This window comes from Vigna umbellata, chromosome 2 (assembly GCF_029865625.1).
Source record: "Vigna umbellata cultivar VRB3 chromosome 2, Vumbellata_1.0, whole genome shotgun sequence".
Lineage (NCBI taxonomy): Eukaryota > Viridiplantae > Streptophyta > Magnoliopsida > Fabales > Fabaceae > Vigna > Vigna umbellata.
Window position 1 is genome coordinate 24,022,893 of NC_142166.1, and position 17,420 is coordinate 24,040,312.

General features: G+C 32.8%; 1 protein-coding gene and 1 pseudogene across 1 annotated transcript; one reads left to right on the forward strand and one right to left on the reverse strand.

The window, feature by feature from the left end:
• Positions 1-1,876: 1,876 nt before the first annotated feature.
• On the forward strand, positions 1,877-10,321 carry LOC124836430 (putative alpha-mannosidase At5g13980). Its single transcript, XM_047311591.2, has 29 exons — positions 1,877-2,185; positions 2,265-2,348; positions 2,467-2,555; positions 2,786-2,960; positions 3,073-3,192; positions 3,345-3,428; positions 3,524-3,595; positions 3,813-3,926; positions 4,099-4,199; positions 4,396-4,489; positions 4,703-4,870; positions 4,958-5,047; positions 5,343-5,408; positions 5,495-5,551; positions 5,770-5,989; positions 6,118-6,254; positions 6,387-6,461; positions 6,550-6,615; positions 6,715-6,786; positions 8,127-8,174; positions 8,268-8,387; positions 8,490-8,555; positions 8,662-8,774; positions 8,877-8,961; positions 9,189-9,296; positions 9,410-9,505; positions 9,596-9,643; positions 9,785-9,853; positions 9,945-10,321. Exons 1-29 carry the CDS (start codon positions 1,976-1,978, stop codon positions 10,140-10,142), a joined length of 3,045 nt encoding a protein of 1,014 aa, XP_047167547.2. The 5' UTR covers positions 1,877-1,975; the 3' UTR covers positions 10,143-10,321.
• A 5,603-nt stretch (positions 10,322-15,924) lies between these two features.
• On the reverse strand, positions 15,925-16,786 carry LOC124836432 (putative anion transporter 5 pseudogene; annotated as a pseudogene).
• Between the last annotated feature and the right edge of the window lie 634 nt (positions 16,787-17,420).

Genomic DNA, 17,420 nt, shown 5'->3' on the forward strand with positions numbered 1-17,420 from the left:
TGTGTAGAGTGATTGAGTATTTCCTAAAGAATACTAATTGTATTTATAAGATTAACATGGATCGTGGACCTATGTTGAGATATCAAATAATATCATTGAAATAATATTTACCTCAAATAAATAATAATAACAAAGTGATATCTTACCTTAAATTATGACCATAATATCAAATTGAGGAGATTAGTTAGAATTGCCTGAATTGTGAATACTTTTCCAATAAATGTATTATGAGCTATTTCAAGATGAAAAAAACTTAATGAACCTTGTTAGATTATATCCTTTAGTATATTTATTGGATCGAATAGATACAAAGTAGTAATCCAATGGATAAATAATCTTATTTTAAACATTTTAATTAAAAATATTGAATTCATATAATAATTAAAATTTAATTAAGTTCGTAATTTTTAACCGTTTTTGATTGAGTTTGTGAGTGTAAAGTTGAATGACAACCCGTATGAGAGGAAAGAACAGAAAAGGTGCATTCGAAAGAGAAAATTAGTAAAACAAACCTACACATGGGTTAAAATCAAATAAAAAATGTGCATCTTTATGTTTTACTTCTTTTATGAGTAATGAAACTAAAAGTTAATTAAAAATGTTATAAAATATATATTAAAATTTGTAAAAATGTTGAAAAGAAAAGTCATAATCAAAACACTAAAAGCAGTAAAAATATTGGTGTATAATAGAGAATAGCTACAAAATACAGCATCGTTATTAATTACTTGGAGAAATAGGCATTTATGCACGTGAATGTGTGTCACAATTTCTTGTAAAATAACATAATTTTAAATAATAAGAAAAAAGTGAAAATTAAGAGATTATTTTATAGCTGAGGAGTTATCTAATTATTTTTACATAAAGATAATATCATTTTCTATTTTTTCATATAATAAAATTATCTTAATTTAATAAAGATATAAATTTCGTATTGAAAAATTGATACGTTTTTTTATGTAGAGGTGTAGACGATAGAATAATTATGTAATGAAAAGTTTTTCAATCTTTAAAAGTACCGTAACGTATTACATCATGGAAACTACCAACTTAGTTGATATAAGGATATAAAGATTAAAAAAAAGTAAAAAATTTGTATGAGATAAAAGAATTACGAATTAATTATTTATTTATATTTGAAATTTTATAATAAAATTAAAATTTGTTTTTTTTTTCAAATGCACATTAGTTTTAAATTTTAAAAATAAATATTTTTTTTAAATTCTTTTAAGTATCAAAAAGTGTTTAAAATTTAAAATAATTATATTTTTTGATATATTCTAATTTAAATACTAATTAAATTTTTTTTTAACAAACTAAAAAAATCAAACTTTCATTTTTAAAATTTGGTAACAAAAATATATGAAAATTTAAGTTTTTGGAGAGAAAATAACCAATACCAGTTTAACGCCGTGTAAAATCATATTTAATTAAAAAATGAATTACAATAAGAATTTTATTATGAATCAGTGACTATATATTTATTAGAAAAGTAACAATAAGATTATATACTTTTATATTTATTTGATATTTGATATTGATATATGATGTTATATTTATTTAATAAATAATATAAGAGTAAAATAATTATATAAAAATAAATTTTTATATTTTTCTAAAATAGGAGAGAGTAAAAAATAATAAAAAATAGTTTGAAATAAACGTAAAAGTAGTGAGAATGTTAAAGTATGATCACATGCTAAAGAGGTAGTAGTTGGTGAGAGTACCTAGGAGTGGAATAACTTACATTCAGGGACAGCGGGGATCACTAACATTATCAATAGTCTTTTTAGCTTCGAAATCCTAAACTGACAGTGACTTCTTCATGCTCTCTTTATCTAACGTCCATCTATAGGAATCAGTGGGATCAGAACAAACGACAATAACTGCGACAAAGATAGCGGAGATCCTTATCGCCATTATTATAAATAAACAAAATTTCCTTAGTTCAATTAAGACTGTTCTTGCTTAGTCCATGGAGAACACTACTGGGTTGTGTGTGTTATGGGTTATACTATTGTTGGGGTGTGTCATTTCCTCAGAATCTAAGTATATAAGGTATAACACAACGACAACCATTGACCCTGCCAAGATCAACGTTCACTTGGTCCCTCACACTCACGACGATGTTGGCTGGTTGAAGACTATTGATCAGTATTATGTTGGTTCCAACAACTCAATTCAGGTCATTCTCAATCTCACTTCCACACATACATGCTGTCTCTCAGTTACATTCAATGCTTTCATTTTCACTTTTGTGGCAGGGAGCATGCGTTCAGAACGTGCTCGATTCCCTGGTACCCGCATTGTTGGCTGACAAGAATCGCAAGTTCATTTATGTTGAGCAGGTAAGTGTTAGGATATCTCACATTGAGTGGCGATAAAAACAGTGAAGATAAGTGGTGTTTTGTATTTGAGTTACTCCTTTATAAGTTGTTGTTGTTCTTTGCTCGTGTTGTATTACAGGCATTTTTTCAGCGATGGTGGAGAGAACAAAGTGATGATATTCGGAACATAGTCAAGGGGCTGGTCAAATCTGGTCAATTGGAGTTCATGTATTCACTTATCTTATCTTCTATCTCTGTAGGAAGTGTGAATTTGAAAGATTCACAAGCAGACTAATTTTCCACCTTCACACCCTCTGATAACTGAATGAAGCAATTTGTTTGTTCTGATTATAGGAAGTCAATGAAAATTGATCATGATGAATGTTCTTCTGCTTTAATGTATTAATGGCATTCAGTTTCGATGACATTACGTTAAATCCTAAGGTTATGGGTTGCAGAAATGGAGGTTTTTGTATGCATGATGAGGCTGCTACTCATTACATTGACATGATTGATCAGACAACTCTTGGACATCAATTTCTCAAAGAAGAATTTGGAGTGACTCCAAGAATAGGGTGGCAGATTGATCCATTTGGACATTCTGCTGTTCAGGCCTACTTGTTGGGGGCAGAGGTAACGTTAACTTTGCCGGGGAAAATGACATCGAAGTATTTTTACAAACAGATTTTTTTTTTTCTGTACATTGCTAATTTTTTCTTAAGCTGCATAACTCTTGTTGGCATAGGTTGGATTTGACTCTCTATTCTTTGCACGGATTGACTATCAAGACAGAGCAAAGAGAAAAGATGAAAAAACTCTTGAAGTTGTGTGGCGGGGCTCTAAGAGCTTTGGTTCATCATCACAGGTGAGTAACCCAAAGCAGTTTACGTTTATAACTTGTATCGATTCTGCATAGGGCAATAACAACAAAAACCTTGTTTTTCTTCTGTTGGATTCACTTCATTCTCCCCCAGTAGACTTTTACGAACGGATCCTTAAAATTTTTCATGGATACAGATATTTTCTGGTGCGTTCCCTGAGAATTATGAACCTCCCAGTAATTTCTACTACGAAGTAAATGACGATTCTCCCATTGTTCAGGTAAAATCCAAGTCAAATACTGCTGTATGGCCAATTTCCTTTTTGTTTTTTTCCAGGAAGTGTGCTATGTAATTAAACTTCTTTTTCCCTTGAAGGATGATGTCAATTTATTCGACTACAATGTCCCTGAAAGAGTAAACGAGTTTGTCGCAGCAGCAATATCACAGGTACGAAATGTATCTTAAGACGGAATACCGGTTCTTCTCTCTGCAATTTGCTTAGCTTGGTTTAAAATTCACTTTTAAAATGTTTACCGTACATGATTTAAGTGTCCGAAATTCCGAGAAATGAAAATATAGATTCTCCAAATGGAAAATGATTAGAAGTTTGTCCGTTTCACTTAAACTGATTTGATTGAACATTGCTTATAAATTCCTGTTTCAGGCCAATATTACGCGCACAAATCATATCATGTGGACTATGGGGACAGATTTCAAGTACCAATACGCGCAGAGCTGGTTTCGGCAAATGGATAAGTTTATTCACTACGTTAATCAGGTTACTTATCTTCAACTCCTTCCTTAATTGACAATTTTCTTCTGCTTACTTGATTGTTGATGATTCGTTAGGCTGCCTAGTTTTCCATCTGCTCATGAATTTAAATCAAACTAAGCTTATTTCCAATAGGGGTTTCACATACTAATGAGACAACTGACTCATGTTTATTTAGGATGGTCGGGTCCATGCCTTGTACTCAACCCCATCAATATACACCGATGCCAAACATGCTACAAATGAGGCATGGCCAATCAAGACTGATGACTACTTTCCGTGAGTTCCAAAATGCAAAATATACTGTATTTCTTTCAGGAAGAAACTGCAATCGTAACTTATTCCTACAACATGATTTTGAAACTGGTGGCTGCACTGCCAACCCAAAAGCAATGATTTCTTGTTTAGTTGCGTATTAGCGTTCCTTTTCGTTCTTCTAACTTGTTATTTCATCTCTGGATCATCAATATATTAGGTATGCAGATCGTGTGAATGCATATTGGACCGGGTATTTTACAAGCAGGCCTGCTCTCAAAGGTTATGTCAGACTGATAAGTGGATACTACTTGGTAAGGCTTCTCATTATTGTCAATTGAAGCAATTAAGTATTTGATTAAATTTGAGACGGTCTAGGAGGCTAAACTAAGCTCTTTTTTTTTTGTTCTGAAAGTGGTGTGATCAGGAGCATTATAATTTATTCAACCTTAACATCCCATAGGAATATTTTGGAAAGTTATCAAAATTCTAAATTGGCCTCTTATTGGTCTTTATTCTTGAAACAGGCAGCAAGACAGTTGGAGTATTTCAAAGGGAAGAGTGCCTTAGGTCCAAACACTGATTCATTGGCCGAAGCTTTGGCTATTGCTCAGCATCATGATGCAGTATCTGGCACAGAAAAGCAGCACGTTGCTAATGATTATGCTAAACGGCTTTCAATAGGTTATACAGAGGTAATAAAATTGTCTATATATCTGTTCTCTTAGAACTTTATTATTTACAATCTCAAAAATAATTTTTCTTTTCAATGTTTTGTTCAGGCTGAGAAAGTTGTTGCAGAATCACTTGCTTGTTTGACAGAGGGAGCAACCAAAACGGGATGTAAGAACCCACAGATTAAATTTCAACAGGCAAGTAGTGATGTTCTCTGTTCAACAACTGTGAGCTGTTAATTACTAGTCTTCAGATAACATCTTAAGGCACATGGATAATCTTTCTTCTTGATGTTCATTCTTTGTGCACAACGAGAAACTAAGTCAGTAGAGCTAAGTCAAAAGTTTACAATTCATAACCATCACAATGCTTGTTAGCAACTTTTTCAAGATAAAAGCTGTAGTTGGAGCGCAAGGTTGTGTTACTTTTGAAACAGCTGAAAAAATATTAACATGTTTTGAATAATTTGTCTTTTCTGTCTTGTCATTACAGTGTCCACTTCTGAACATAAGTTACTGTCCTGCATCAGAAGTCGATTTCTCCAATGGGAAAAACCTGGTTAGGACTGATGACATCAAATCTGTTGCTTATTAGAACGCAGAATTTTATCGATTAAGATTTTTCTAATACATTGCTTCCTGTAGGAGGTTGTTGTTTACAATCCTCTGGGATGGAAAAGAGAAGATATCATAAGGATTCCCGTGAGTTTCCTATCTATGAGCCTATCTGCTTCATGCATAAGCATTTGTTCAATACTTTATGTGCCAATTGATGCCTTCTAGTTGAAGCATTGTAATTGTAATACATTTTTTCTTGTCCAGCGTAATTATATACCATGCTTATCAACACGAACGAAGAATGTTTTGAACATAGGAAAAATCTCATGGGTCACATTATTTGCCTATCAAATCTGTCTCAGGTTGTCAATGAAAACGTTGGTGTTCTGGATTCCAGCGGGAAACGAGTCCAATCCCAGTTGGTGCCAATACCTGATTTTTTTCATGGTTTAAGAAATTATCACACTATGGCATACTTGGGAGTGTCTCCAACTGTGAAACCCAAATACTGGCTTGCTTTTCCAGCAACTGTTCCCCCACTTGGTTTTAGCACTTACTATGTATCCTATGCCAAAAATGAAGGTTAGTCTTGCTTTGTTATTCTCCTACTGAAAATTGTACTATCATTATTGCAAATACGAGACCAAACTATAAATTCTGCGGGAGACTTTATTCTTTCCTAAAGCAGAAAATTTGCAATTGCATCGCAGCTACTATTTCAGACAGACATGTAGCTCACAAGTCAAAGAATGAAAGTGATATAATTACAGTGGGTCCAGAAAACTTGAAATTAACTTATTCTGTGAAGGAACGGAAACTTACTGAATATATCAACAGCAGAAGCAAGGTTTGTGATTTGGATGTCACATCTCTATTTGTCTGCCAAAATCTTTACTATAATAAGCAAGTGCTTCTAAGGATGTTTATTCCATAAGGTTTACACGGCATGCATTCTAAATTTCTGTTCACAATGAAAAAGGTGGAAGAAGCTCTAGAGCAGGCATATAAATTTTACGCCGGCAAAGGAGTTGATAAAGATGAAACTGTTCCTCAGGTGATAACATTTTTTTTATCCATAGATTTGAATTGATTATGATTAGTTATGTCAAACAATTGATTTAAATGTTGTGAATTGTTGAAAGGCATCTGGAGCATATATTTTTAGACCTGATGGTTCACCATTTCCCATCAATTCCAAGAGGAAGAAGGTGAAGTTATCTACTTAAAAATTTACGTTCAATTAACAATATATATTTAGCGGTAATTGCTAGAACTAAATCTGTTGGTTTTCATTTGAAAAATTTCAGTCTCCTCTCATAGTTTTTCGGGGACCAATTGTGCATGAAGTGCATCAGCAGATTGATTCATGGATATACCAGGTCCTATAACATTACTTTGTTTACATATGTGTATAAAAAAGAAAGAAAGAAAGAAAGAAAGAAAAAGACACATAAAATAAGCAGAGTCAGATGTCACCTACTTTTCTCATATATGTCCTAGGACAGTGACAACAGAAGTAAGTGATCCTTTCCTTTTTTCTTTAATAAAGAAATGATGAGGATTTTCAACTCTTTTTCATTCTTTAAAATACCAATCTGTGTGGTGTAGATCAGTGCAGTGAGTGCATAGTTTAGGTACATCTGAATTTTTTTCCTTATTTAATATCTGACTTATCTATAATTTATTTTTGTTCTAATAAATTTTCTTTAAGTTTTTCAATATATATATATATATATATATATATATATATATATATATATATATATAGTATTTAATAATCATTTTAATCCCATATGAATCTACAAACAGAATATGTACTCATGTGTAGAGTTCTGAATAATACATTGGTGTGAGATGAATAGAATTAAAAATTTTAGACTATTATACTTTTATAATTTGGTAAATATTTTGAAAATAAAAAGAAATATTACTTTTATCTATTTGACCATTAAAAAGTTAATTTTTATTTAAAAAATATATATTTTTCTAAAGGAAATTAGTCATTATAAAAGTAAGTCATACTTTTGTACCAATAGTTTGTTAATATATATATATATATATATATATATATATATATATATATATATATATATATAAAATATAATTTAGAAAGAAAAAAGACAAAGTTTACCACTTTAAAGCGCTTCTAAGAAAGGTTGTACAAGTTTTTTAAAAGAGACTATTCAGCGAATAAATTGACAATGGTGATTGGATTTAACGTTTATAAAATTTATATTTGATTAATTGAGTTCAATCTTAAATTTTTGTTTATTTAATAAGACAAAGTAAATAAAATATTTAAGGAGCTAAATCTAATTAATTTAAAATGACTTAAAATAATTTCCCATTTAATTCTATTATTAGTACATGAAAAATAAGATGATTGTCTAGAAATGGAACAAAGGATGAAAAGTTTGTAAAGTGAGAAAATAAAGCGTAAAAGGAAATAAAGGGGACGTGGATAAGTTATCCACACATCACCCACTTATCCTATGTATCATTGGCAAATGGAAAGGAATCACAGAGAAAAAAAAAAGGTGAGTTTTCATTCTCTTTTATAAAAAGAAAAATTAGACTTTACCACCATCTTGCTTCTTTCAATCATTAATGGTGGTAAGAAAAATGTAACTAACATGTTTTTGTAACACATTCAAGTTATTAAAGAACCGTAATCATAAAGATTCAGAGTTCAATATTTGACCATGGCTTAATTGAACAGACTACTAGACTGTACAAGGGCAAAGAACATGCTGAGGTTGAGTTTATTGTAAGTAATTGTTTTTCCAAATTTCTTGACCAGGATTTTCAAAACTTCATTGTGTAAGAGCCATTAGTCATAATAAAGCTATCTTTACATCAGGTTGGACCTATACCCATTGATGATGGAGTTGGCAAGGAAATTGCAACTGAGATTAAAACAAATTTGGCAAGCAGCAAAACCTTCTATACTGATTCCAATGGACGAGATTTCATTGAGCGTGTAAGTCAAGCAGATTGACCGTTTTTAGTTCTAGCAACGGTTTTCCATATCAAAGCTTAATCTAATAAATTGTTACAAATTTATAATGACTTACATTTACAGGTTCGAGACTACAGAAAAGACTGGCACTTGGAAGTGAATCAACCTGTTGCTGGAAATTATTACCCAGTATGTTATGTTGAACCATGTGTGTTAGAAGATGCTACATTCATTATACACATGAAGACACAGTCCATGAAGTTGTTGATTAATGGAATCTAGTTTCATGTTTCAGATCAACCTTGGGATTTACCTGAAAGATAAAAGGAAAGAGTTTTCTATTTTGGTAGATAGAGCTGTGGGGGGCTCCAGCATCATGGATGGACAATTGGAACTAATGGTTCATAGGTTTGTGATGTTGCTTAAAGCTCAAATCTCCTATCGTTTCATTGCATAATATATTCTCTACAAATCAAACTCCACCATTTCCCTTTTCTCTCATTTGTATAGGAGGTTACTTGAGGATGATTCCAGAGGTGTTGCAGAGGCACTAAATGAAACAGTTTGCATCCGTAATACATGCACAGGGTTAACTGTAAGTTAATCTATATACCCTTTTGTGTTTTGTGAGCCATTCTAGGAGCTTACAAGTTACTAAAGCTACCACATAAGTCAGTTGAAATAAGTTATAAGCTAATATTTTAACAGAAGTAGTTTATATAACTAATTTTACAAATATTTCCATTTAGTTCTTGATGTGTTGGCTAATTATAAGCTGGTTTTACCCTCTTGCTCATTCAAGATATACAATAAATTTTGCAGGTGCTAGGGAAATACTATTTCAGAATTGATCCAGTAGGAGAGGGTGCTAGATGGCGTCGATCATTTGGTCAGGAGATATACTCACCCTTACTTTTAGCCTTCACAGAGGTGATTATAGAATGGTTGTCAGAAAGTGTTTGATAATATTGTGTTCCTAGTGAGCTGAACTCTGTAACTCCCTACTCATGAATATTTCCTTCATTTTTTCACATATTTTCTAGAGTGACGCACATCGGGGAGAATCTCATGTCACAACCTTCTCGGGAATAGATTCCTCATACAACTTACCGGATAACGTTGCAATAATAACCCTCCAGGTGCATATGTCTTTCATTTCATCAAATATTTGTTCAAAAAAGGCTTTTTTTGTTCACTTATAATCTTAAGCCATCTCTGGAACTCATCAGGATCTGGGTGATGAGAAAGTTCTCCTTCGGTTGGCACACTTATACGAGGTATATTCTCTTCAGCTGCTGTCTACTTGGTTATAATGTATTACATCTGAGATGAATTTATCCTTCTTATGTTTCTTTGTTTTCAATTGCTTTTGAGCCTTGTTTTTCAACACACTGAATTCTTTCTCTGTCATATACAAGATTGAGGAGGACAAGCATCTTTCAGTTAAGGCAACTGTAGAACTGAAGAAGGTGTTTTCCTCCAAACAGGTAGAAAAAGATCACGATTAAATATTCCTTTTTTTATATAGCTAGTTTGTTTGTCTAAGGTTCTTCATGTGCCTCAAATTCTGTGTTTCAGATAAAGAAAATAACTGAAGTGAGCTTATCAGCTAACCAAGAAAGAGCAGAAATGGAGAGGAAGAGGTTGGTTTGGCAAGTAAAAGGGTCACCTCGAGAATCTAAGGTGCGGAGGGGAGGACCAGTAAATCCAGAAAATCAAATTGTAGAACTTGCTCCCATGGAAATTCGGACTTTTGTTATCAGTTTTAGGCCTTAAGAGTCCACCAGGTCAATATCTGAAAAATAACTAAGTAAGAAATTGTATCAGATTTTAGACGTTTCTAACATCATGTAAGCCCGAAAAAATAATAAATATGTTTAGCGTTTGTTTCGCTAAAGGTGTATGGACTCCTGCTCATTGCCAATAGTGCATTAGCTCCTATCCTTTTCCTTCGACATCTAACGTATTCTTTTGAACTACTATTTTGCTTTGAGTGATTCTCCCTATACCTCATCTATTTCGTCCTGCACCTCCAATTTTTGTTTAATTTTCATGTTTACTTTACTCAATTCCAATGCCGGCTATCGCACTTCCAACACAGATTGAATATTAGTGCATTTCGAATTGCAGTTCTTTTTTCCTCATTTTTTTTTATCTTTCTTCTTTCAAGAACGCATTAACTTTCAAATTTAGAACATTACTTCTCATACAACTGTCGAATCCCTTTAAACAAATGGCATAGTTCCAAGCATATTAATTACTTTTAGTATGAAAAGTATCTATATTTCTTATGCAGAATTGGAAAATATTCACCTGGGAATAAGCATGATAGGATACTCCGATTTCCATTAACACAAGTGCACTTCCAGTTGTTGGTAGCATTACTTTCAAGAATGTGATGGGTGCAAATATTAATGTTGCTGGGAATTTTTCAAGAATATTTGAATCACCATTCTCAACAATCTGTCTTTCAAATGTGACTTTTTCTCTCAGTTATGCACTATCCACTTCGTGGTTTTATTCTAATGTAATTGGTTTCTCCAAGGAGGTGATTCCTGAGCCATGCCCCGATCTCGAGAGCTTGTATTCCAAGTATTAACCAAACATAATATATCAAACATAGTATAAAAAAACAGCATAATATATCACCAACATAAACATATAACGTATTAAACAAACATAATACAATAACATAAAAATATGATAAAAGTATTAAGCGAAGTTGGAAGTGCGGCACACTCACCCTCAACCGCACTTCGAAGTTCGGTTGAGGGTTGCCGAACTTTGAGGTGCGGCAATGCATAACCAGCGTCTGAATGTCGGTGCATCTTTAACCGCAGTTGCAATGCCGAATAAGGGTGTATAGGCATATTATATACTAACCTCGATGCCTTTCGAATGCACGAATCTCTTTCACCGCCTTTCTCCTCCAAGAATCACACCATACACAGCACAACTACCCCCAAGTTGATCAAAATCACCACTAATATATCATCACTTTCAGAAGGTAAGCACAAATAAGTGAAACAAAAAAAAGTGAAGAAAAGACCACAACCGTAAAAAAAGTGATGGAATAGAAAAAGGGGTGCACATAGGATTTATAAAAAAATGGGGGTTTGGAGTTATTAGACGTTGAAACATCGTTAAATCACATTAAACTTAATTAAAATTTAATAAATGAAGAACAAAATTGTAAAACAGGAGGTGTAGGATGAGATGGGTGAGGTGCAAGGAGCAACACTCTTTTGCTTTTCATTATTTATAATTAATTTAGGCAAACCAAATTCATGTCCCGTTTTACTTATTTTTCCACTACAGTAACACCCAAGTTTTCTTGTAAGTGTGAAACAACATTACGTAATACGCATGAAAATAATACAGTAAGTTAAGCAATAAAATATTAATAAATGTGTTCTCATGAACGTTTAGTTATAATTAAATAAATTATGTAAAAAATAATAAGCAAACGTGTTAGTAATTGTTATAGAAAACTGTGTATCAATACGGTGTAGCTTAATATTTTTTTCTAAAAATTCAATTAAGATGAGAGGAAAATCAATATACAATTAATGTATCTGCGCTACTAAAAAAAATGCTTTTAGCGTATGTTATTTTGGATTTTTGGCATTTGATCCCGCTTTGACGTCATATTGGGTGACATAGTTGGATCCTTCAATAGACGTCAATGGGACGTCAAATCCTTCATCAAACGTCAATAGACGTCGGATCCCCCAACAGACGTCAAAATAGGTTCGATTTTCCCATATCTGACGTCTAAGAGCGCGTAAGTCCATGAAGTAACACCGGAATGAAGATGATGTCGGTTAGTGCACTGACGGATGCCAATAGACGTTAGACGTGCACTAACCGACGTCTACTTTATATATTTTTTTAAAAAAATAATTTATTTTTACAATAAAGTCACACTTGAAAAATAGAAAATGATCCTAGCACATCACAATATAATATATTCTATGCGTTTTAAGTTAACAGGATACTAAACAATCTAAAAACAAATCCAAAACTTAAACTATCAAAACTTAAAATTAAACTAAAGCTACTTAATGTTCAACAATAATAAAAGTCTTCCTAAAGGCACGGGTCCTAAGTCCATCTCTTCAAAAGATAAGTTGTCCACTCTTGTCGTATCTTTTTATTGTCTCATCTGGTATAGGAGATGTATTCTTGAAGTGCTGCAAAATGAAGAAAAATTCATTATGTTTGCATATGCTCAAAGCTAAATTTGATTTGTAATGTATTGAAGTTAAACATCATTACCTCAGTCCAATCATCTGTAATGCCAGCTCGAATGATGGTTTTTTTCCAAGACATGACATAGTAGCCACATTTCCATGAATCTAGCTGCTTGTTACACTAAAATGACAAACTAAATAGTCACACATGTAGATCATACAATAACATAGAAAATGAACAAGAAACTTAAATGACTTACAACCTTTGGATACAAGATTTGAACTAGCTGACCTCGGGGTTTACCCATAACTCTATTTATATTGAAAACACAAGGTAATATTAATATAACTATATTCATCATAAAAATTTAAGGTCAACATGAATTTGAAACATAAAAAGAAAAACACTTACCCTTGAAACATGTTTTTCAAGTCATTTTTCATTCTCTTGTGCAGCAAACAAAACCATATAATTTTGCATTGTCTAAGAATGACGACCATCATTTGCTAGTGAGACCTATCATGAATCATAAATAGTTAGTAAACTAATTAACTAAACTTTAATGAAATTTTACATTTTGCAACCCATACCCATCAATCTATGGCACAAGGTATATGTCTCTATTTGACTCAGTCATCCATGTTTGCAAATAATTTTGTTTGCTTTCAACTGTGTTACCAGAAGGTTGGATGGTCTGATGTTCAACAAATTCGTACATGGAAAACCGACCTTAGTCCACAATGACTATGTTCATGTACCTATGACAACAAAGTTAAGTTGTTGGAAACTAACAATGTAAATATAACTAATATAGAAGACAAAATTGACTATCTTACATGTATCCTAGTTGAAGGATTGAAATATTCAACTATGCATAATGTTGAACAGGAAGATTTTTCAAGTAGACTATCACAGGTTAGATCAGAGCAACTTTCATGTCCTAAGCAATCACAAGACCGTCAAGATGACAATGACATGATTAGGACACAGTGTTGGATCGACGTTGTTGGTTGGGTAAATAACCAATATAACATTGCATTTAAATCTGCCACAACTATTATTGAAGAACTTACCCAAGGATATATCCCTCGATAATTACCGAGGGATATATCCCTCAGTAATTACTGATGGATGTTTCCATCGGTAATTACTAAGACATATATCCTTCGATAATTACTGACGGACCATCCTTCAATAATTATTGACAGTCTATATCTGTCGGTAATTGTTACAGACAGAGTTTTAATCGATATAGGTTGTCAATAATATGTTAAAATAAACAATCATTATTGATGGATTTTGACTGTTTTTGACAGATTTGTGTCGTAGCTAATGCTAGTTTTTTTTTGTAGTGAGAGTAATGATAACCTCATTCCCAGAATTCTCATTCTATGCACAACCTACAACCTCTTAATGTAGTATTTTTTTTCCTTGAAAGTAATTACATTCTCATCATACATATAACAAAGCAATAACACATGTCTTGAATTTATTTCACATACTAACACACATGCTGGGAAACTAAATCCTCCCCTTATGAAATGATAAATTTCTTGTGACCAATCAAATAGTTATTTTTCACATGGTAAGCTACATCACAAGAACCTTCATCGACTCTCATCAGTTAATATCTTTATTTATGTGAGTCCAATATTTATAGAGTAATGATAATCTCATTCTTAGAATCCTCACTCAGTACACAACCTATAACATATTGGGATACAAATTTGAAATAGTATAAAAAGTGTGCATAGTTAATAAGGGGCAAATGCCTTATCATGAAAATGTGAAGAAGCAAAATTGAGAGAACCAAAACTATGTGTTATCCAAATCATTTTCGTAGGATGTCGATTTAGTTGATGCTGAAGTGAGACAAGACCCACGTTTAAAGAAAATTAGTGATGATTTACAAGTCAATCAAATTCGTATGCTCATTATAACTTATAACATGACTACATTACAAAGGGCGTTTGGTTTTGTTAACATCATCAAGCTAGATTCCAAAATTGTTCCATGAATATCACATGTCACCTTTAGGGGCTTTCACACTTATTGAATAGCTCAATTTTTATATTGGATTGACATAAAGAAAACAATAATAGATTTTATGGGAGCTTGTGCAGCTTGTCTAGTAGAATATGTATCAAACATCTTCACCTGAGGGTCTCTTCAACCTTTACCTATTATTGGGACTATAGGGGAAGATGTACGAAAAGTTACACTTTTATGCTAATCAATTAAGGATTAGCTAGGTTTAAGTTGATACAATTTGTTACACATCAATTAGAGATTAACTAAGGCTAAGTTAATACAATTTGCTATCAACTAGGGATTGACAATTTGTTATAATTTTCTATTAATCAACTAGGGGTTAGCTAGAGATAAATGTTGATAATTTGCTACGGATAAACTAGGAAGTAGCTAGAAATAAATTCCTATAATTTGCTACGAATTAGCTATGAAGAAGCTAGAGAATATTACATATTTTATAGGAAATAACTTAGAATTTTCTACAATTGCAAATTAACAAACAACTTTTGTACCTAACTAGCGAGGAAATTAACATGTTCTCTTTAATTCATTAGCGAGTATTTAGAGATGGATTTGCTATGAAAATTGCAAGAAATAGTGAGGGAATAATTTCTCACTGATTAGCTACCTATCATATTTTGCGAGGGATCAACAAGAGTTTAGCTAGCGGTTATTTTGTTGTAAATGCATTACTTTCTTGTAGTATTTGCAGAAGTTGAGGGAGATAAAGGAGGATTCTGGAAAGTACTCGTGGAGGTTGGAGAGAATTTGGTCAAAGATAGAGGTGGTATATTCCCTCCGAAAGAGCTTTAGTGGAGAAGTAAGAATCGAATACTGAAAAGGAAAATGGAAAATTTCACAAAACCAAAATCAAAACAAAAACAACTATAAATTAGAAATTTACTAGGAGGGAGATGAGAGGTTATATAAAATTAAGGAAGGAGAATTAGAGGGAGAGAGGGAGCAATGCCAGAAACACACATGCCAAGTCACATGGACATACATAGCATATACACACTACATTTGTCATATAAGCAAACATTTAATATCGTTTGGTAATTAATAGGACTACATTCATTAATAAAGTTTAAAAATAAAAATATTGAATGTTTACAATAAAAATAAGGTTTAATAGGTTCGGAGGTCCCTATATTTGCGGGTTCGTTTCAGTTGGGTCCTTCAATTTTTAAAGTGATCAATTGGGTCCCTAATTTGATAAATGTGATTCAATAATAGGATCTCCGTTAAATATAGTTAATGTACGTTAACTTTGTTATGAAGTGGAAACTGAGGCATCCAGGTGGCATCCTTTGTGGATTTTTATCATTTTTAGAAATTATTAACCAATGTTTCTCATTAATGTTCTGAAACTGGGAATCACCACCAAGGCAAGAGAAGCAACCAAGAACCAGGGGATTTTGGCTGAAAGTATTTTTTTGTTGTGAGAGTCCATTTTTTTATTGATGGGTAAGACTAATTCCCCAACACCAGAAGCAATGGATTTGGGATCAATGGCGTATTTGAACCAGAGTAAAGACCATGAAGCACCCAATGCCGCCTCCGCAAGGAACACAGATTGAGGGCCTCTGAACTTGACCAGAGTAGGAAGAAGCATTCCTAGAGCTGCACCCAGATACATCCCATAAGTGGTGAGAGAGACGGATCTAGATCTCTCGTGAGGGGGAACCCACTGTGCTAGAACTGTGTGAATGGAAGGGAAAATAAAACCCTGTGCTACACCAACGAGCAAACGAGCAACGACTAAAAGAATAACGCGATTGGGATCGAGAGGAAGAAGTGCACAAGTCAATGACCACAAAAGAAACGAAAGAAGCAGGACCCTCCTCCCCCCGATTCTCTGAGCAGCCCATCCTCCGGGAACTTGAGAACAGGCGTATCCGTAATAGAAGGTGGACAGTATTGTACCTTTGCTCGATTGATTCACCCCAGCACCGTCAGCAGCAACGGTGTAAGCGATGGAAAACCCTACTCGTTCGATGTAGCAAACTGAGGTGCAGATGAAGGTCAAAATAACAATCAAGTACCGCACAGGGAGCTTCATTGCCAACGGGTGTAGGTCAAAATACAATTGATTCAAGATACAAAAAAATGACGAAATCTGAGGGAAGAAGAACAAGAAGAATGATTACCAAGCTCTTGCTTAATCTAATGGCTTTTAAAATATGCCATGGACGCCGCAAATTTCTAAAAATGATAAAAATCCACGAAGGATGCCTGGATGCCTCAGCTTCCACTTCATAACAAAGTTAACGTACGTTAACTACATTTAACGGAGATTCTATTATTGAATCACATTTACCAAATTAGGGACCCAATTGATCACTTTAAAAATTGGAGGACCCAACTGAAACGAACCCGCAAATATAGGGACCTCCGAACCTATTAAACCTAAAAATAAAATCCAATTGTTTAAAAACTAAAAACATATTTAACTCAATATTAAATTAAATATAGATTAATCTATAATTATTCTAACTAAAAGTATAATTAGCAATTAGATTTAAACCCGATTGATTTGAATATGTTATCTCAATATTAAGAAAACAAAGTACATTTTATGTATTGAAAATTATCTTCGTTATTAAAATAAAAATGATAAGAATAGTTATAATTATACTTTTACCTTTTACTTGAAGGAAAGAAGTAATTATGTTCACTTACCATATAAATTTGAATATGGAAAACTGAATTTTAAAATTTAGTAAAGATAAAATCAGGAAAAAAAGAAATAAAAAATAATGATGTGGTATATGTAGCAAAAGGTTGTTTAGCCTAATTTTTTATATATTTTTGAAAGGTGAGACAAAG